Source organism: Schistocerca nitens, chromosome 7 (assembly GCF_023898315.1).
Source record: "Schistocerca nitens isolate TAMUIC-IGC-003100 chromosome 7, iqSchNite1.1, whole genome shotgun sequence".
In the NCBI taxonomy this organism is placed as follows: Eukaryota; Metazoa; Arthropoda; class Insecta; order Orthoptera; family Acrididae; genus Schistocerca; species Schistocerca nitens.
In genome coordinates, this window is record NC_064620.1 from 149,504,916 (window position 1) to 149,527,533 (window position 22,618).

The window sequence follows — 22,618 nt, forward strand, 5'->3', positions numbered from 1 at the left end:
GGCAACAAAAAGTCATACTGATCCATGATAACGCCCCATCACACATCAAAACGGGTCAGGGAAACGATCAAGGCGTTCAGCCTGGAAATACTAGGGCATGCAGCTTATTCTACAGACTTGGCTCCATCTGATTATCATCTATTTGCATCACTGGAACATGCTCTCGCTGAACAACACTTCAATTTGTATGACAATGTATGAATATTTTTTTTTTTTTTTTTTCTTTCATGGAACTCTGAGTCTGCTGGAGAGGTGGGAGAAATGCATAAACAGCAATGGAGATTATTTTGAATAAAATGTTGTTTATCAGTTTCAAACAACAGACGTGTAATTATTGCAACCAAATTCCGGTTTCATATTTCTATACCTGGCATAAAGGTACACTTCGGCACCTTTTTCCAGAACAGACCCATTTCATCACAATTAAAAACCTGTAACCATCAGAATCTAAGGGCATCTTGAAGTTGCTGATGGAGTTCTCTGCTACCGTTGTGTCAGAGCTAGCTGCTTTGCTGTGCTTCACAATGTTGCAGATGCCAGTTCTTCTCTTTAAATTCTCGAGTCACCCATGGCTTCCCTTAAACACTTCTTCAGCTGCTGATGATCCTGGCGTCTGGTTAACAAAGTCGGCGAAAATCATTCTTGCCTTCTCACAAACGATGTTTTCGTTAACAGTGTCACCTTGCAATTGCTTTTCATTTATCCATTTAAGGAGCAACCTTTCAACATCACCCAGAATACGACACTGTTGTTTAGATACTCCTGTCACATCCTTTTAAGCATCTGTTTCCTCAATATTGCCCTTGTTCTTGAGGGCAGTGCAAATACTTGATGTAGACTGATTGTACATGCATGCTAAATCAGGAACACTTGCACCTCATTCATGCTTTTTAATGATTTTACATTTCATTTCTAAGGTCGTTTTCTTTCTATTACAGTTGTCTTTCTATTACAGTTATCATTGGGGACATTTCTATGGAGATTATTAAAATTTGTACACAAAAATCACTGTGTGAACACAAGTTTAGAAAAATATGTGTTCACAAGCTGCACTAAGATCGCAGCAAAAAGAGCACTAAACCCGGACATTGTTCACATCTGCTGCTGACAATGAAAGATGTTCATATTGTTGAACATTTCCCCAATGTGCACGAACGGCTGGTGAAGTCACACTAAGTCGTCATCACTCATTATGCGAAATGCTGCTCATCAAGTGAGTCATTTTTTGACAATCTGTTTTGCTCATTGTGCCAATTGCGTGTTATGGGAGGTGCTCGTTAAGTGAGGTTCCACTGCAATTGTAATGTTATACAGAGACAATATCAGAAGTAGCACCAACCAAATTTAAATCTCCGCCCACAATAACATCGAATGAACGATAGAACAGTATGAAGTCTCCTAACTATAGAACACACAAATATATAGTCTCATAGGTGAGCATACAATAAGCAAGTAAGCATAAGTGTGGCTGAGTGCACTGGGCTTATATTGGGGTGCTGTGCACATGGCTTGCTGTGGCTCCTGTCCAGGTTGTGAGACGATCTCTCTAGGCCGGCTGTGGATGTGCTTGTATCGTGTGCTGTTTGATTGTACGCACTCACACTATAGGGTTACAATAGTAACCTCCTTGGTTTGTTACTACCTGTAACAAAGTGAGGCTTTACATTGTTACTGAGCTTTCACCCATAAACCTGCACATCGCTTGTGCTCTCAAATACAATTTTTTTTTTTTTTTAATTTATGAATAACAAAGTTCAATCTTTATCTGCAATGTAATGAAACCTATAAGATGTAATAGGTTACTAGCACTTAATTATAACTTCACTGAACTGTTACATATAACATTACTTAATTGTAAAATAATGTTGACAAGGATGAAAATCAAGAAATCTGAAGAGCCCTTGAGGAACATTATACACTAGCCACAGCCAATCAAAAGTATCCAGACACCTAGTAGTGGACATTAATACGGAGAGAGGCTGATGGGAGTGTCCATACTTCACCTTTACGAAGGCTGGTACTCTAGTGGGGACATTTTGAATGAAATGGATGAATGACTGTGGAGGGGCAGCAGCATATTCTTCCTCAAGAACAAGGTAGTGATGCTAGACATTGGGGTATGGAGTGAAGTCGACATTCTAACTCGTCCCAAAGCCACTCTATTTCAGGGACATTATTGTCCACAAACCATTGCTTCACAGGTGCTGCTTCATGACAGGACACAGTGCCATGCTGATGCAATCAAGAATAATCTTCGGAATGTTTCTCTACTGTAGATAGTACACAATGCTGTAAAATGTGTTCATATCTTTCTGTTTCTGCATTTAATGTTTCTTCAAGGCCAATAAGGTGACCACACTCTAACCACGAAAAACACCCCCCCCCCCCCTATGTCATAATATCATGTACTGCTCAATTGGCATTACACAGATTTTGCAGGCATTTGCCAAACCTAAACTCCACCATCTGATTGCCACAGGTATAGTGTTATTCAACATCAAATCACCAAATTTCCAAACATTTTCCTGCTTGACCATCACGGATTTCGATGAAATTTTATTTGAACATTTGCACATGTCCCCAATAAACACTGGTACACTTTAACATTCGTTGAAGCAATACTGGCCAAGATATAGTCACTTGTTTGATTCCACGCATTACTGAGCACAGTGAGTCGGAATTTCTATGTGAATTTTAGCTGTTTTATCTCTAAGAACAAAAATGAAAAGAATTTTATGAGTGAAATTTTGGCTTTTTACTGTATCTATGTGATTATAAGACGAGTTTCTCTCTCCCCCCCCCCCCCCCCCCAGTTCATCATTTGAAATATAAGAGGTCATCTCATATTCACAGAGTAATCTATTGCTGCTGAGGTCATTGCTTTTACATTGTTTAACAGATTAATATAGGAGTCATTTCTACAGATAAAGCCTTGGCTACTGAGCTTTTGTACAAATTTCTTTTGAACAATCCCAACAAACAATAGTTACATTCAAAACTAGGCTTGAGATTTCCCAATGCACCAAAGCGCTTGATACAGTATTGACCTTGCTTGAACAATCACATGGCATTTGACTCACAGCACTAGTGAAAGGGGTACACTGCTTAAAAAACAGACAATTTTTTGAAACACAGGAGGAAATAACATTAAATTCTATGTACTTACCAACTTTTGTTGTATTTGAATAGGTTCTCAGGCAAAACTCTTGTCCTTCAAAAGCCATTACTTGATTCTGAACCCAAGTCAATACTTTATTTGGTCTTGAGAGACTAATGATTTACCAAGTGGGTTGCAAATGAGAAATTTGATCGCTACCCATGTATTAAAATACTGGAGAAAAATCATTATCAACTTGAATCAGCTTTAGAATAAGATGATGGCATTCAGATAAATTACAGTGGTAAGACGCATTGAGGAGATAGTATGGACAAACATCACTACAATGCAGGACGATCGAAAGTTCGAGAATTGGACCGAATAGCAATTGTCATCCTCTATTTATGTATTAGTTGCTGTTGATACATGTGACCTGCACCATAGAAGATACTGCTGTCCGTCATTCACTGTTGCTCGAACATAGCACTATGGAAAGTTGGAGGGGGAACAGTGTCCCAGCTTGTCTACAAGTATGATGAGTGATGAGTGCGGGGAGGGGAGTTCTGAGTAGGCAGAAATTTCATCATGCACCCAACCACAGGAATGTATACTGCATACTTTGGCTTTTTATGAACATCTACCAGGTTTAAGCTGCAGTTTTCCTGAATCCATTTGCACTTGGAGTTGAAATGACCTTAAAATTTGCCAAATGCTCAACAGTAGCACACATTTCTGCAGGAGACACTAAAAGTTTAGTTGGGGGCCAGCGGCATATTTACACATTTTGTGCAGCAACGTTGTTGATGCTCACCATGAGGTATGATGGGAAAGACTGGGTGTGTGTCAACTGCTGGTTCTACACAGCCAATGAGAGAGCGGTGGGCAGACTGTATGTTTGAAAGCAAGAGACACTATAACATTCTCACGTCAGTATAGAAGCAAAATCTGCTATATGTAAAAAGGAAGAAGAAGAAGAAGAAGAAGAAGAAGAAGAAGAAGAGGAAGAGGAAGACGAAGTTGTGTACTTGGATCCCACAGTGAGCACAATGTCAGAAATTGCAACATATTTGGAACAAACAGTGAAATATTTGAGACAATGGAGATATAAGTTTCATAGCTGTCCTGTTAGGATGAGGTAGTGATATTGATATTAAGGACAGTGAGCTAAGTAAACAAAAAAGACAGTGAAGATAAAAATTAATGTAAACAATTTCTTTTTGTTTATTTTATTTCTCCTTGCAATATCAAAATGCAGACAATCAATAAATGACTTAAATTTAGAATAGGTATAATGTTAACTTTTTAGACAGATCCCTTACATCAATAAAAGTTTGTAATTTTGATTAGTCACAATATGCTAAAAAATAAATCAAGGACCCTCTTAAAATAAAGGGGGTGGTTTTATGTTCAGGGTCATCCCATACTCAGATAAATAAGGTATCTGTCAGGGATTAAAGCTATGGCAAACGTGAAGCTTCGCATGTAGTAACCTAACAGCATAAGCTTTTCAATATAAAGTTTCATTAAGTTTTGAATAATTTGAAGAATTGAATAATTTAAGTGCAAAGTTGAAGATTTTGTAAAAAAAAGTAAAAAATCCTATATTTTTGACCTTATTTTGTGAAAAATTGTACTCTGTAAAACTCTCCAACCTGAATCATTAGAAAGACTGTGGTTTGATCCACAAAACAAAATGCCTTTGATTACCCAGTGTGGGTTAACAATGCTAGATAATTTGAATCAAAGTTATGCTTGAAAACCGTTGCACGAAAAATCATAAACTTCAGATTCTTACATCTTGTAGAATTAACGCATGCTGAAAATGAAAATTAATACGCAACTGCTCGGCAGCACAAGGATGTGGAATACAACCTTTCACTCACCTATTATTTTCCAATATCTGCAAATTAGTTAAAAATATGATTATTTTTGTGAAAAGGTAGAAACAGGGCATAATCAATGCTTCTCTTATAAAAACCATTTTCTATTACCTAAAGCTTCAAATCCAGACTGACTTGAAACAAGTGTTTTAGGAGCAACCCCCCCCCCCACCCCTCCACTCCTGGAACAATGGGTTTAATTTCCCACATGGGCTAGTAATGTTACATAAACTGAGGCAACGAAGCCGCAAAAATCACACTGCGAATAAAGTTTTAGCTTTGGCTTCTTATGTCTCATTGATTAAAGGCATCATAAACATGAAACTTATGACATCACAACTTAGGAACACAAAGTTTTCCAATACAAAATATCATTCATGTATTGCTTTTCAAACGTTTACAAAATCAATTCAGACTTGCTTTTTGTAAAAATTACAAAAATAGATCACTTTCAATTTCCTTTTAGGAAATGTGTTTCCCATAATTGATTTCAAACTAATCACAGTTGTAAAGAGCTTGTTTTCAAACACCCAGAAAATCACTTTTGATTTTCCAAAAAACTCTAACAGTCCCTGAAAATGGCGGACAAATATGAGGGAATGTACTACAGCAACAGGCTACATTGAAGCAATTGGTGGTCCATTCTTTGGTCTATGTTTTGTTGCATGTGGTTCGTATTTTTAAACTGACCACGAATATCTCACTATATTGAGCTGGTCTATGGTGACATTGTCACTACCAATTCAAGAACATGAACCAGTAACCCCATTGCCAAAGGAGTCACACAGTACCAGCCACTGGTGGGTTTCTGAAGAAAGTCTGTAATTTGGTTTCTTAATTTAGGTCCCAAAAAGTTTGCTGAAAATTATTAGTTTTTTGTTAAACATGCTGCTCAAGGCTTTCATTAGGAAAATTTGCAAGCTACATTACATCCTTTTTAGATTAGTATGTCAATGAGAGCATGTGGCTAACTGTTAGTTGTTGCATTACTTCAGATCACTTGCAATATGATAGGATATCTGTACTTGATTGACTTTTTGTCGACTTAAACACAGATAACAAAAGGATATTATTTTAGTGACTCCTCAGCTGCACAACATAAAACTTACAAGAATTTTGTCAATCTGTGTAGCCACAAAAACAATTTCAACATTTGGTACGGAATGAACTTTTTTGGTACCAACCATAAGAAACTCCATTTCGTGGGGCTGGTGGACCAAGGGACTGGCTTCTCGTGCAAGCCTAAAAAGGCCATCTACACAACTACTGAAGCCAAAAGATCTATTCAACTTTTGCAACCAAAATGTACGACATCATATATATGTATATGCTCCAAAACAAGACATGTAAGAAAGCAAAAGTTTAAAGAAGTAAGATGAAGGGAAAAACTGGACAGTAGCCAGTGTGAGAGATCATCCTCAATTGGTATCACATTACTTGAGCTCGGTTTGCATCAGCAAAGTACCTAATGACACAATACATTTCATTGCTAAAGTATGTATTGCAGCCATATTAAGACTGAAATTGATGAAGTTGTTACCCGGCTGTTATGTTGCCTGTATGTACGATAATGAATGGTGGGTCAGCATCATTATTGACATATTAACATAAATGATGTGCTGAGAAAATTTGTGCATGTTCATGGTCATTCATTTTACTAGCCTGAAAGACAGGATGCTTGTCAGGTATCACAACACCACCCCATTTCCACACACTCTTTTCTTTCAGTATCATCATTTGGTTAATAGTATCAATTTCAGAAAACAAACTGCAGAATGTGGCTGAAAAAGTTTGGAAAATGTAAACTGTAACACTGAGAAGTTTAAAATCAATATTACTTTTTGCTTGCCACCTACTGGCTTTGTAAGCAGACAGGTACCACCATATGGCTTTGGAACATAAATTTGGAAACCAAATTACACAAATTACGATCTTGGGAACCTGGTTGAAGATGCCCCGCCTCCCCCCCCCCCCCCCCCCCCCACATGGCTGGTATTGTGTGACTCCTACGACGATGAGAGCCGGTTCATGTTCTTGAACTGTTAGTGACAATGTCACCATGGACCAATGCAATATAGTGAGATATTACTTGCCAATTTAAAAATAAAAACCAAAGGCAATGAAACATGGGCAACTGGTCGCTGCAATGTAGCCTGTTGCTGTGCTACATTCCCTCAAATTTGTCCATCATTTTCAGGTATTGCTAGTTCAGATTGGAAAATCAAATACGGTTTCCGGATGCTTGAAAATATTCTCTTTCAAACTGTGATCACTTTGAAATCAATTGTTGAAAATATATTTTCTAAAAGGAAACTGAATGGGATCTATTTTTGTAATTTTTACGAAAATCATGTTTGAACTAATTTTGAAGGAATTTCGAAAGCAGTAAGTTAATGATATTTTACAATGGAAAATTTTATGTTGCAAAGTTGTTGTTTCCAAAGTTTCATGATTATCATGCCTTTAATCAATGGATATAAGAAGCCAAAGTTAAAACTTTTATTCACAGTGTGATTTTTCTGGCTACTTTGCCTCAAAGCTTGTAGCACTGTTAACCCACATTGGAAATTAAGCCCATTGTTCTGAGGGGGAGTGGGCTGTTGTTTCAAAAGAGACTGGTTTCGAAGCTTTAATAGAAAACAGTTTTTGCAAAATAAGTGTTAATTATAAGCTTTTTTTTTTAGCTTTTCACAAAAATCATCAACTTTCTGATGAATTTGTCTGTTACTGGAAAGTAGTATGTGAATGAAATTCTGTATTCTTGTTCCTGTACTGCCAAGCTACTGCATATTAAATTCCACATTCAGAACATGTTTATTGTATGACATTTAAGAGTCTGAAGTTCATATTTTTTTGTTCTGTAATTTTCATTCCCAAATTTGATTCAAATTATCTAGTATTGTCATCCTGTGTTGTATAATCAATTACACTTTGTTTGCAGTTCAAACCATAGTTTTTCTAATGAGCCCAGTTTGGAGAGTTTTATGGAACAGTCTTTTTTGCAAAATCAGATCAAAAATACCACATTTTTTACTTTCTTAAAAGATCTTCAACTTTGCATTTAATGTATTCAGTGTTGGGACGTGGTAATTAATAGAACTTTATATTTGAGAACCTTGTGTTGTCAGGTTTCTACATGCCAAGTTTCACATTCTTCATACCTTTACACCGTGAGATATAAAAAGACAAACTTTAAAATTTTTTCTGGTGCTGATTTTTTCTGGTAATTTTGCCTAAAATTTTCTGGCTGAATTTCGCTTGGAAAATTCTTTTCATTATTGTTGTTAATAGAACACATAAAGTTGTACTAGATGGCAAAATTTTATTTCTTTCAACAAAACATTGCACGAGATGTAACAGCTCAAGAACATAATTCACGCTCGCTCTGTGGAAAGTTGCACACAGAATCAAACAATTGCCTGTATCTCAGTCAGTACTGCTTTGGTGAATGTTAAACTTTGCCAACATTCATTGGGGCATTTGTGAATAAAATTTCAACGAAATCTGAGATGGATGAGCAGGGAGGCCTAGGTGAGTTGATGTGGAATGACCACCAAGCATAGCTTAGCACTGACTACAAAAATGTGTGTCTTAGAAGCAGCTGCTTGGCTATTTTACCCCATTCTTTTTTAACTCCCTACACACTGTCACTGAGCTAGCTGCACTGCTGGTAGCACTTGGGAACTCACAGCTGATTTGTTCCACTGATTTCAGGTGATTTTTTACAAACACCCTCTGCAATGCTCAATGGTCCCTGTTGTCAGTACATGACGTCTGTCTCGCCTTGGTTTAGTTGTAGCTTATCATTCATTTTTGATTTCACTATCATTTCACCAACTGTTGACTTGGGCAGCTTCAGATGGGGTTGAAATGTTCCCAGTGGGTTTGTTACTCAGGTGATATCAATTGCCAAGTCATGACCATTATAATTATCTGGCCTGTTATGCTACTGAGCGAGCTGGTGGGTGTGTTGGACCTTCCATCGAGCTACGGACCCCCCTGAAGATGTCTCCCGCATTCGGAGACAAAACGTTGGGAAATGACACAGAATTCATCAACCGACCATGGCATAATAGCCCGGATAATTATAATGGACATGATATTTCCGGCCGTGAAAGTCTACATTTTAGTAATTGCAAAGTCCTTGTTTAAAGTCACTGCACTCTCCTGAGCAACCCATTCTGCTCTTACTGCTTCCCTACATGGTGCATTAGCCTCTCGTGATGTCTGGTGGTCAACTCTGCTTTACATTTTAGGGCATCACAATGTTTTGGTCCATTGTAACAGTATATAGTGCATAATTAACCATATAAATATTTTGTATAATAATTAATGCCAACTTACCTCACACTTTGTAATATCACGACGTACAACGTTTCATACATAGTACAGGCGAACTTTTGAAGTTGACACAAGCATATCATCATCAAAGAACTTCGTTTCAATGACCACGTTGCCACTGAAAGAGAAATTTATAGTGGATTTATGAACACAATACAATCACTATTCTCTCTCTCTCTCTCTCTCTCTCTCTCTCTCTCTCTCTCTCACACACACACACACACACACACACACACACACACACACACAGAACAGAAATTTTAGGTGGAACAGAAACAATGGAATAGGTAAAAGACCACAACATACAATGTAGGTGTGGGTAGATAAGGTTAACACTTCTGGGGTTTTCTCGATGCAGTTGATTAATATTGTGGTTCTGGGTGTTCTGTTGACTTGTTTTCTTTATTTAATGCATAGGAAGAGAACAGCTGGATTAGTCATCGAAATATTGTGCATAAAATGGAAACATCTTGGCAGAACACTTGGAAGCACACTATTATGGTTAAGACTGCTGCTCAGCTATTAAGCTTACTCTTGTCTACAAGTTGTGGATACAAACGCATGCAGATACATTCTCAGCGTGCTATGGCCTGATTTTAGAGAGTTACTGCCTTCAATGGGGTAACCTGAATGACAACAGACATGGTGTGGGGAAAGAAGGGGTAGAATTTACAATTTTCCTTATAATACCAGTAATATAATATACAGTACTGAATAATTACTTAATTAAATAATTAACAATTTTTCTTCAAAAGTAACAAACTTTTAAGAGTAACAGTCCTAAGTATTTGCTCTCTCCTGCTAAAATTTTCAGGTTGTCATTTACGAATTCTTGTGTTTTTAAATTTATGCTGAGCAGTTCTCTTCCTTTCACTTTGTGGAGGCCATGAGCAAATGCTAGGGAGAGGGAAACAAAGCATGTTAAGTGGATGGACCATTATTTCACATTTGGAGGCTATTGTTTGCCAAGTATTTTAAACCTTTGTGACATAAGCTAAGTGACTTTTACCCAATGCAAAGAGCATCGTGCTGAAGGAAACAAAAAGTTGGAAACAAGATATGAAAAGAGTATGGCTATGGACTAACAGTGCAGATACGAATTCCTAACAATGAGATGCTGGCAACCAATAACAGACGATGACAGCTAATTCTGAAATACGTTTGGCATCAGCTGACACCACTATACCTTCTGATGCTAGTCTGCCCTCATGTAAGTGTAAATGGTGAACAATGATTGTGTTGTGGATCTTGAAGAGTGTGAATGTTGGTACTGAATCTAGCTGCCCTCTGCTGAAAGCTAGCATGACACATCTCACTTGTTGGAACTGGGAACAATCTTCCTGCAAGGTTCATACTTGTAAAATGGAAGGAGGTGCCTGATGATGACAACTCCATTAGTTAGGTGGTGATGCAGCCTCTCACAGCAACAATTAGACTGGACAGGAAGTCCAAAGTGGACATATTACGCTGGTATGCTCGGTGGGGTGAGAGGATGCAGGAGGGAGGGGGATGTCTATTTCCATATGCAGAGGTGCCTTAGCAGAAGCTACTGAATTACATTGTAAGTTGTGATCCAAGAAGGCACCAATAATGTCTGTTGTTCGGATCCAGAGGTCATCTTCCATTTCTTTCAGCAGCTGGCTGAACATTAAAAGTCGCTACGCTCTTTTATAAGGCGAAAGTTCAGCTGGTGATTTGTAACATAGTATCTAGGACTGACTATGGTAGATCTGTGTGAAAGGCTTGAACCAGAAGATCCATAAATTCTGCTACAATCTCTGATGCAACATTCTTCTTTGCATTATCCGGTGAGAACTGTAGGGTTCCCCTTAATATGTTGGGGATGTTCTACACCCAGGAAGTAACTAATTCTGTAGCAAAGAACATGTGGTGTCCATATAAGGAGTTTCTTAGGTTTAGAACAATCTCTGGCATAGGAATGTGATGACACCATTGTTCGGTGGGAAACGGCTGCAATCAGCCATCTAAGAATTGGGGGAAAACCACAACCAAGTGGGTAAGGAGGAAATGCCTTGCACAAACACTGACTACCTGGGATATGACAGCTAATTTGGCCACGGGAAAGGTGACACAACCAACCACTCTACATTTAACTACACCTACATCTACATTTATAATCTGCAAATCACTGTGAGATGCATGGCACAGGGTATGTCCTATTGTGCCAGTTATTGGGGTTTCTTCCTGTTGCGTGCACATATGGAGCACAGGAAGAATGATTGTTTAAATGCCGCTGTGCATGCAGTAATTATTCTAATCTTAACCTCACAATCCCTATGTGAGCGATACAGAGGGTTGTAGTAGATCCCTCGAGTAATTATTTATATCCGGTTCTTGAAACTTGGTTAATAGACTTTCTCGGAACAGTTCATGTCTATCTCAAAGAGTATTCTGGTTCAGCTCTTTCAGTATCTCTGTGATACTCTCCCACAGATTAAACAAACCAGTGACCATTTGTGCTGCTCTTCTCTGTATTTGTTCAACATGCCCTGGTAGCCCAGTCTGGTACGGGTCTGATATGTTTGAGCAATATTTTAGAACCAGTTGCACGAGTGATTTGTAAGCAATCTACTTTGTAGACTGATGGCACTTCCCCAGTTTTCTACCAATAAACTGAAGTCGACCACCTGCTTTACCCACAACTGAACCTATGTCATCATTCCATTTCATATCCCTACGAAGTGTTACACCCAGGAATTTGTATGAGTTGGCCGATTCCAACAGTGACTCACTGATATTATAGTAATAGGATGCTATGTTTTCTCATTTTGTGAAGTGCAAAATTTTACATTTCTCAACACTTACAGCAAGTTGCCAATCTCTGCACCATGTTGAAATCTTATCAAGATCTGACTGAATATTTACGCAGCTTCTTTCAGATAGTACTTCATTATAGATAAATGCACCATCTGCAAAAAGCCTGACTTTGCAATGTCATTAATATACAGCATGAACAGCAAGGCTCCCAACACCCTTCCCTGGGGCACATCTGAAGTTACTTCTACATCTGATGAAGACTCTCCATCCAAGATAACATGCTGTGTGCCCCCCATCAAAAAGTCCTCAGTCCACTGACAAATTTCACTTGACACTCCATGTGATCATACTTTTGACAATAAACATAGGTGTGGTGTTGAGTCAAATGCTTTTAGGAAATCAAGAAATGCTGCTTCTAACTGACTGCCTTGATCCAAAGCTTCCACACATGTCATGTGAAAAAAGTGCAAGTTGGGTTTCACATAATTAATGTTTTTTAAATACATGCTGGTTGGCACTGAGGAGGCCATTCTGTTAAGATACCGCATTCTGTTTGAGCTCAGAATATGTTCTAAGATTCTACAACAAATTGATGTCGAGGACACTGGACAGCAGTTTTGTGGATCACTTCTACTACCCATCTTGTAGACTGGTGCAATCTGTTCCTTTTTCCAAGAACTGGACACAGTTTTTTGTGTGAGGGATCTACAGTAGATAAAGTGAGAAAAGGGGCTAACTCAGTCACAAATTCAGTATAGAGTCTAACAGGGATGCCATGGGGGCCAGGAGCACTGTTCAGTTTTAACAATTTCAGCTGTTTCTCTACACCACTGACACTAATACTTATTTCATTCATCCTTTCAGTGGTATGAGGATTAAATTGCGGCAATTCTCCAGGGTTTTCCTTTGTAAAGGAACATTTGAAAATGGAGTTAAGCATTTCAGTGACTGCATACCATGGAGTTTCTCTCCCATCATGAACTGTTCCACTGGGTTACTATCCATCCAGTGCATGGTCAACTATCCTTTTAAACTTGAAAGACAGTTCCTCTACATGCTCCTGCCCCGTGCTGAAAGTTTCAAGTTCTTCCTTGATATATGACACTACTAATTTTTTTTATCTAGTTTATTGTACATAATTATATATCTTTCCACTTGTTTTACTTGCCCATCGTACTGCCTGCACAAAATGCCACGGTCAGTAGATGCGCAGTCAGCAGGGCATGCGTGGGGGAATGGCAACGGTGGGGGGCATGGGCAGGCGCTGTAGGCGAAATGCCGAGTGCTGGAGGGTAAAGTGCCGCTCTAATCTGAAGCTTACACTCACATTTTTTGTAAATATTAAGTGGAGCCTCTCCATGACCACACTTGCATTGTAACCATTCAAAAACATGTATCACTGTGATTTGATTAGCATCAAAAAGAATTCCGCTGAAAATGCTGCAATTTACTTTCGCTTGCCTTGTTAACCATTTGTAATTTTCAGAGAAGCATCAAGAGTGGCAAATTTTGAGTAAAACTTACACATTTCTCTGACTGCCATGTTAAAATTTGCAGACACAAATGCGAGAGAATTCTGAAACAATGGGTATTTAGGTTTATTAAGTGAGGAACTGTGGAAAAACAAGCATATTAAAAAAGCACATCCTCAGTACAAAATAAACATACATTGTCTCCACTTATGTTGTTCCAAAACCCATAGCATTTCTCGTTCCACCAGCTATCAATGGCCCCTAAAAATTACATTCTTTCATCAAAAAATGTGGTAGACAATGAAGTTTTGCACAATAACCATATATTAAAATATTCTCCTATTTGTGTGCTACCATTTCCCAAAATCTCATTTCGATATCTCAAACAGTTTATGAAATTTGAGGAATGTTATGGACCTTTCATTCTGGATTCATGGCTGGTGTGGGGTGATCGTAAATCAGCGCGTTACATCCGATTTTCTCAAGATTGGTGACAGATAGAGACCTCCAACCAAGTCTAAAATAAAATTAAGTATGTTAGCTAAATTTCACACACAGCAACTTATTATGTAATTTGCACCAAATGCAAAATCATAGCTACCTCCATTTTTCATTGCAACTTTTTCGAATTTCATGCAGTGTGCTAATTCCAAGTAAATATCACAATAACTATGACCAGTAACAAAATTATTGACATATCATCAAAAACCTGACACTTAAACCTAAAGCTTTAAGTAACACAAAAATGAATTTTTTGTACATAACAGTTTCTGTAAATCTATTTGAGAAAGATTGCAGGGCATGCACCATCACCAGCCAGACAAAGGTGGCAAACAGTTGTTGGCCTCCCCTTCCAAACAAATGAATGAACGATCTCGTCCAGTGCTTTGGATGAAAACTGGTCAATGCACATTGGCCACCTTATCCTGCATGAACTATACTTTGGTAATCATTGTTGCCACAACAGCATCATGGTCACCGGTACCAGTTTCATTGTGGACATCCTATTTGTTGCCATTAGACCCAATGCAGCCATAAGGAGGTAAAAATGATTCACACAAATAGCAGTAGTCTTGGACTGGACAGATTTGTATGACAATTACTGATGTGGAAACGGAAGATGAGATTGAAGACAATTGTTGGTACAGAGATAAAACAGACTTAGGAAATGAACGACGACCATAAATCAAAAATTCTTGGACTAAGTGAGATGAAGAGCAAAATTAGTAGAACAAGAATAATGCACAAGCAGTACATTTTAAGGTACGCTGGGGTTAGAATGTATAGGCAAGCAAAACTGGAAGTACTAAAAATTACCAGTGGCCAGCTTGAAATGAAAGTATGTGGTTGGGAACTAGTAAACTCAAGAACAATAGTTGTTAATTTGGACTCAGAAATCAAAGTGCCCTATATTCAAGAGTAAACAGCAACTGAAGATTCCAATAGATTAGATAAAGATGAACCATCGACCTTGCCATTGGTGGGGAGGCTTGCATGCCTCAGGTATACAGATAGCTGTACAGTAGGTGCGACCACAATGGAGGGGTATCTGCTGAGAGGCCAGAGAAACATGTGGTTCCTGAAGAGGGGCAGCAGCCTTTTCAGTAGTTGCAGGGGTAACAGTCTGGATGATTGACTGATGTGGCCTTGTAATACAACCAAAACGGCCTTGCTGTGCTGGTACAGCGAACGGCTGAAAGCAAGAGAAAGCTACAGCCGTAACTCTTCCTGAGGGCATGCAGCTCTATTGTATGGTTAAATTATGATGGCATCCTCTTGAGTAAAATATTTCTGCGGTAAAACAGTCCCCCATTCGGATCTCCGAGCAGGGACTACTCAAGAGGACGTCATTATCAGGAGAAAGAAAACTGGCGTTCTATGGATCGGAGCATGGAATGTCAGATCCCTTAATCGGGCAGGTAGGTTAGAAAATTTAAAAAGGGAAATGGACAAGTTAAACTTAGATACAGTGGGAATTTGTGAAGTTTGGTGGCTGGAGGCTCAAGACTTCTGGTCAGACGAATACAGGGTTATAAATACAAAATCAAATAGGGGTAATGCAGGAGTAGGTTAAGTAACGAATAAAAAAAATAGGAGCGTTGATAAGCTACTATGAACAGCATAGTGAATGCATTATTGTAGCCAAGACAGACACGAAGCCCATGCCTTCCACAGTAGTACAAGTTTATATGCCGACCAGCTCCACAGATGATTAAGAGATAGAAGAAATGTACGATGCAGTAAAAGAAATTATTCAGATAGTGAAGGGGGATGAAAATTTAATAGTCATGGGGGACTGGAATTCGAGAGTAGGAAAAGGAAGAGAAGGAAAAGTAGCAGGTGAATATGGAATGGGGGTAAGGAATGAAAGAGGAAGCAGCCTGGTAGAATTCTGCACAGAGCATAACTTAATCATAGCTAACACTTTGTTTAAGAATCATGAAAGAAGGTTATATATGTGGAAGAGGCCTGGAGACGCTGGAAAGTTTCAGATAGATTATATAATGGTTAGACAGATATTTAGGAACCAGGTTTTAAACAGTAAGAAATTTCCAGGAGCAGATGTGGACTCTGACCACAATTTATTGGTTATGAACTGTAGATTAAAACTGAAGAAACTGCAAAAAGGTGGGAATTTAAGGAGATGGGACCTGGATAAACTGACAGAACCAGAGGTTGTAGAGAGTTTTAGAGAGAGCATTATGGAACGATTGACAAGAACGGGGAAAAGAAATACAGTAGAAGAAGAAGGGGTAGCTTTGAGAGATGAAATAGTGAAGGCAGCAGAGGATCAAGTAGGTAAAAAAATGAGGGCTAGTACAAATCATTGGCTAAGCAGCGATGGTTAGATGACAAATGTAAGGATGTAGAGGCATGTATTACTAGTGCTAGGATAGATACTGCCTACAGGAAAATTACAGAGACCTTTAGAGAAAAGAGAACCACCTATCTGAATATCAAGTGCTCGGATGGAAAACCAGTTCCAAGCAAAGAAGGGAAAGCAGAAAGGTGGAAGGAGTATATAGAGGACCTATAAAAGGGCAATGTACTTGAGGGCCATATTAAGGAAATGTAAGATGACGTAGATGAAGATGAAATGGGAGATACGATACTGCGTGAAGAACTTGACAGAGCACTGGAAGACCTCAGTCGAAGCAAGGCCCCAGGAGTACACAACATTCCATTAGAACTACTACCGATAACCTTGGGAGAGCCAGCCATGACAAAACTGTACCATCTGGTGAGCAAGATGTATGAGACAGGTGAAATACCCTCAGCCTTCAAGAAGAATATAATATTCTAATCCCAAAAAAAGTAGGTGTTGACAGGTATGAAAATTACAAAACTATCAGTTTAATAAGTCAAGGCTGAAAAATACTAACATGAATACTTTACAGATGAATGGAAAAACTGGTAGAAACGTCCTCAGGGAAGATCAGTCTGAATTCCGTAGAAATGTTGGAACACGCGAGGAAATACTGACCCAACAACTTATCTTAGAAGATAGATTCAAGAAAGGCAAACCTACGTTTCCAGCATTTGTAGACTTAGAGAAAGCTTTTGACAATCTTGAATGGAATACTCTCTTTCAAATTCTGAAGGTGGCAGGAGTAAAATACAGGGAGTGAAGGGCTGATAACAATTTGTACAGAAACCAGATGGCAGTTATAAGAGTTGAGGGGCATGAAAGGGAAGCAGTGGTTGGGAAGGGAGTGAGACAGGGTTGTAGCTTATCCCCGATGTTATTCAATCTGTATATTGAGCAAGCAGTAAAGGAAACAAAAGTAAAATTTGGAGTAGGAATTAAAATCCATGGTGAAGAAATAAAAACTTTTGAGGTTTGCTGATGACATTGTAATTCTGTCAGAGACAGCAAAGGACCTGGAAGAGCAGTTGAATGGAATGGACAGTGCCTTGAAAGAAGGATATAAGATGAACTACAACAAAAGCAAAACGAGGATAATGGAATGTAGTCGAATTAAATCAAGTGATGCTGAGGGAATTAGATTACAAAATGAGACACTTAAAGTAGTAGATGAGTTTTGCTATTTCGGCAGCAAAATAACTCATGATGGTCAAAGTAGAGAGGATATAAAATGTAGACTGGCAATGGCAAAGAAAGCGTTTCTGAAGAAGAGGTTATTAACATCGAGTATAGTTTTAAGTGTCAGGAAGTCTTTTCTGAAAGTATTTGTGTGGAGTGTAGCTATCTATGGAAGTGAAACATGAACAATAAATAGTTTAGATAAGAAGACAATAGAAGCTCTCGAAATGTGGTGCTGTAAAAGAATGCCGACGATTAGATGGGTAGATCACATAACTAATGAGGAGGTACTGAATAGAAGTGGTGAGAAGAGAAATTTGGGGCACGACTTGACTAGAAGAAGGGATCGGTTGGTAGGGCATGTTCTGAGGCATCAAGTATTGGAGGGAAGTGTGGACAGTAATTTATCATAGAGGGGGGACTAAGCAGATTCACAAGGATGTGGGCTGCAGCAGTTACTCGTTGATGAAGAGGCTTGCACACGATAGAGTAGCATCGAGAGCTGCATCAAACCAGTCTCTGGACTGAACATCACAACAACAACAGATAAAGATGAATTCTATGCACAACTACAATTGGTTGTGAACAAAGAGATTGCCAGAGGACACCACATACTAACAGGATATTTCAGTGGTAGAATGGGTCAGGACAAAATAATAGCACATGGGAGCAAGAGCACTTGTGGTGGCGGAGAGAAAACTCGAAACAATAGTCACAGGTGTATAATAGAATTCTGCAAGGAAAATGAACTATTACCAAGATACTCCTTTTCCCCCACAAACAAGTGCATAGCATTACCCACAAAGCTGAAAGCAGAAATGCTGAAAACATTGCTGATTACTTTATATGTCCCCAAAATTAAAGATGATTAAACTGAAGGCATTTCAGAAGGAAGAGAGGAAGACTCAGTATGCAGAATTGTTGACAAGGCTGCAAAATAGAACTAATGTGGATGAGGTTATTAATATCACATGGATTAAGCTGTAGTCAGTACTAGTACAGTCAGCAAAAGACGTATGTGGGAACATAATAGAGACAAGGAAGAAAAGAATACGTTGATGGAGTGAGGATGTGAAGCAGGTGGTGAAGTAATATGAAGGAATGTTGGAAAATATATATTGCATCTCATATGTGAAACAACAGGCTGGAGTGTAGGGAAAGATGGAATGAAGTGAAATGCATGGTGAAGGAATCTAAAAAGAAATCTTGGGAGGAATTTGGAAACATAGTTGAGGACAGAGCAAGAGGGAACAACACAAACAGCTTCTGGAAAACCCAAAAGCACTAAGAGGGAAATACAAGAAGCAAACAAAGACAATTAGGAATGGGATAAGCTAGTGTCAGAGAAAGCAGCAGTGCTCGAGGTGTGGAGAAGACACTATAAAGAAAAGTTTTAAAAAGGAGAAAAAAGACTGAGGGAATACAAGAAGAAGGAATTATCAATGATCAATATGAAATTATGCAAGATAAATTTCATAAATTCTTTCTGACAAGCAAAAGCTGCATGAAGTTAACACAGAAATAGGGGTAGCTATGCAAGAAGTGTTCAGTAACATCATAAGAGAGGTCTTATCTCCAGATTGTCAAAGAACACTAAATAGTTTTGGTGCTGTGTAAAATCCATCAGTGAAATAAAGTGATGTGTCCGCATGCTCACTGATCACAATGTTAGTGAAGATAATAAAATACTAAATTCTGTTTTCCAAAACAAAGCAGAGTATAATGCAGTTTCTGCTCTGGCCATCACACAAACAGGAAAATGACTTACATACAAATAAGTGATAACTGAACAGGAAGTCAGCTAACATTTATCTTTAAGAGAAGTCCATTGGACTTGGTGCCTGTTAAATTCTGTGTTGAATATACAGGACAACTGACCCTGCTTAAAGCAACAATTTACTGCAGGTCACAGAGAAATTGTACAAAACAAAAAGGACTTGTGTACCGTAGAGAGCTTTACTCACAAAATTCTGAGAGACCATGTTCAAAGACGAGCCCAAAAACTCTCCGATTCCTCCAAAAATCCCATGTAATGAGCAAGGCATGGAGAAAAGTTAGAGAAATTTGGAATTATGTAAAAAGGTGTCTGTATTTCTTCCTGTGTACCATTCAGAATGGGATACGAAGAATGGGATAATTCTGGTGCACTGTGCAACCTCAATCACAACCTTCACTGTAGCTCACAGATTACATATCCAGATCTAGATTGTTGGTAAATGTCTCCATTTGTGTTGCAGAGATTAGTACAATTTATTGTTCTAGTTGAGAAACGTCGATGTTTGCTATGTGGGCAACTATTCCATTATGAAAGATTTCACTATGCCCTGTTATCCATTACTATGTTAAACCGCTGGCTGCTGTAGATGTTGTTGTTAAACAACACACTGATTGCTGCATCATTATTGCCTAGTGAGTAAACCTGCACTAAGTAGCCTGTGCCTAAGGTTCTACCTTTGCGGGGTTTACACCAGTGCCTGCCTCATCCTGTGCTGAATTCTAGTGTTTTCTATGATGTCTCCTTCTGTCACTTGAAATTTTGTCACTGCAGAGATGTATATTACTGTAGGCATAAAAACTAGTTTCTGGCTTGCAGCTTCCCTGTGAACTTACAGTTGTAATAAAATCTGCAGAGATGTACAGATAGCTTTTTCTTCAGTAGTGTTTGGTACAATTTTCATAGCCAATTCTGAAAGATGGTGTCACTTTCAGATTCTTTGGATTATCAATTAAATCTCTTGTCGAAACAAAAGACTGCCGTGCTACATCTGCTTAAGTAGATGTTACATGCCTTGGGAATGTTGCTTTTAGAATCTATGGGAGAATTATAACTAACGTCAACATCAAATAATTTGTCCTCACTGTCGTTCTCTGCGAGTATCTCCACGCTCTCTTTCTCACTGTGACTACAACAATCTGACATTTTATTTATAGAATACATACTGAGGAAAACACTGTGTTGCCAATGCTGATTAGCAATAAGACATAAAGGGAAGCTGAATGCAGCAAAACAAGGTCACAAAGTATCCAAACAAAACTTAGCTGCCAGAACTGTGTAAAGCTACCAAGATACGGAGCGGACATTCTGTTATAGGCTTAAAATCACCAACAGAAAAAAGGAACCTCAGTGGTGGAGCATCTATATGATCACTAGTGTTCAGGGGCCCATGCTACTTGCCAATATGCAACATTCCATAGTTGTCAAGGAAACGGTTCCTTTTGTGGCATACATCTCACCTACTAATATCGTGACAGAGTTCTTGAGGAGGGAGAGGGCAATTATTTTTCATCGCATAACATTACTGCTGAAACATAAGACAAAGATTCACTTTTCAAGCCGACAGCTTCGATAAAACTTATGTTACAATATTATAAACACTGATTGTAGCACTCACTTCAGCACGTTAGCAGGCATCATCTGTGACTCAGGAGCTGCTTCAAACATAGACTGCCATGTATTGGTAGAATTTGGGATAACATATCCAAACTCAAAAAACCATTCTTCTAGGCATCGTCCCTGCAATTGACAAATTTCTGAAATTAACTGTAGAATATTCTATATGATTTTAATTTCATTCATCTCAAAATTTATTATGGTCTGATAATACAAAGTGCTCTATATCAACTACAAAAGTACTGTCAGTAAAAATGGAACCATAACCACATCTGATAATTCAAAAATATACCTTGCACTATTCACAGTTGGAAAACCTCAGAAACTGTAGCAATAGACCAATCAATAATTAAAGTTAAGCTTTTGTTCTCATTACTTCTGTTGTCTTTCTTGTACACTTCACTGTGATGAATGTACTGCCAGCAGCAAAAAAAAGTTTTATCTCAATGAATGTAAGATTGATGGTTATTTATACAACACAAGATGAAAGTGAACACAATAGTGAAAAACCGTGGAATGCTAGGTTTATGCCCCTCTAAAATGTACGGAAGAAGACTCATTATGCTATCTGTAAGAGCTGCCTGAAATGACACGCTGTCTCATTAGTTATATATGTGGCGAACATATGATAATTGTATATTTCATGCAAGGAAATTTGAAACTCTCCTTATGGGAATGGTTTCCTTTGGACTGCTTTCTCAACTTATGGTTTACTCGAGACCTGTCGCCTTATATTTTGTCCATTCAATAAATATTTAGTACAGTAGTATTCTGTAGTGCCACATATCAAACACTTTTAATTTCTTTTTTTGTAATCCCATGATGCACTTTCATACGATATTGTACACAAGATTTATAGTTTCAGCAACTTTTTCCCACAATACTCTCTTCATATCTGGCAGTAAAAGAGCTCTTTAGTTACTGAAAGCTTGTTTCATATGTGCCACTTTACCTCTGGTGTCTTCATTTGATCAGTAACTTCATGTAATATTAATTGCTGCATAAGAGAATAAACTACTGTGCCATTTTAAAGTCACTATTCTGTTATCTAACAATCTCGCTTACTTACATCTTTGTTTTTCTTATCTTTAACTCAATTCAACATTCTACTGAGTCTGTTATATTCTTGGCCAAAGGCATATGACCGTATTATTAGTTTCTTTTCCTTTAGCACTTATTCTCCATTCTGATTTTTGTTACTCTCTATTCTTAAACACACTAGTTAAACATCATGAGTGAAAAGCATGTCAGCTTTACATATTTCTTAAGATTAAAAGCTTTTGTTGGGATCCTACGTTTTTATGGATGTCTTAGATTACTGTGGATGAAAAATTATTTTAGATTGTGTGGAAAAAAGGCTTCACAGAATGGACTGCCTTGTAGAGTATCAATTCAGGAAATCTTAATCTTGTTAATAGTCTTCATGGGTTTGCTGCCGGACAGCAAACCCGTGAAGACTATTTACAACATATCCACGGGAAAGTTTGAAGAGTCAAATCTTAATGACGAAGTTATCTTTTTCTCTGTTTTTCCATCTGCTTTTACTTGGTAAGTAGATTTTCTCTATTATATCCCACATGTGTATCAGAAAAAATTAACAAGCTGGGAAACCAG

At 38.2% G+C, this 22,618-nt stretch overlaps 1 protein-coding gene across 2 annotated transcripts in view; it reads right to left on the minus strand.

Annotated features, from left to right (window-relative positions):
- Window positions 1-22,618, minus strand: part of LOC126194734 (retinal rod rhodopsin-sensitive cGMP 3',5'-cyclic phosphodiesterase subunit delta) — a 38,186-nt gene that overhangs the window by 4,848 nt on the left and 10,720 nt on the right. For both annotated transcript variants that reach the window (XR_007538501.1, XM_049932989.1), the window contains exons 4-5: window positions 21,006-21,127; window positions 9,322-9,436 (exon numbers count right to left, since the gene is read on the minus strand). Coding sequence is in view for 1 of the 2 variants with exons in the window: in XM_049932989.1 (XP_049788946.1) it covers window positions 9,355-9,436; window positions 21,006-21,127 (204 nt within the window). In the remaining variant the exon portion in view is untranslated. The remainder of the gene's footprint in view (window positions 1-9,321; window positions 9,437-21,005; window positions 21,128-22,618) is intronic.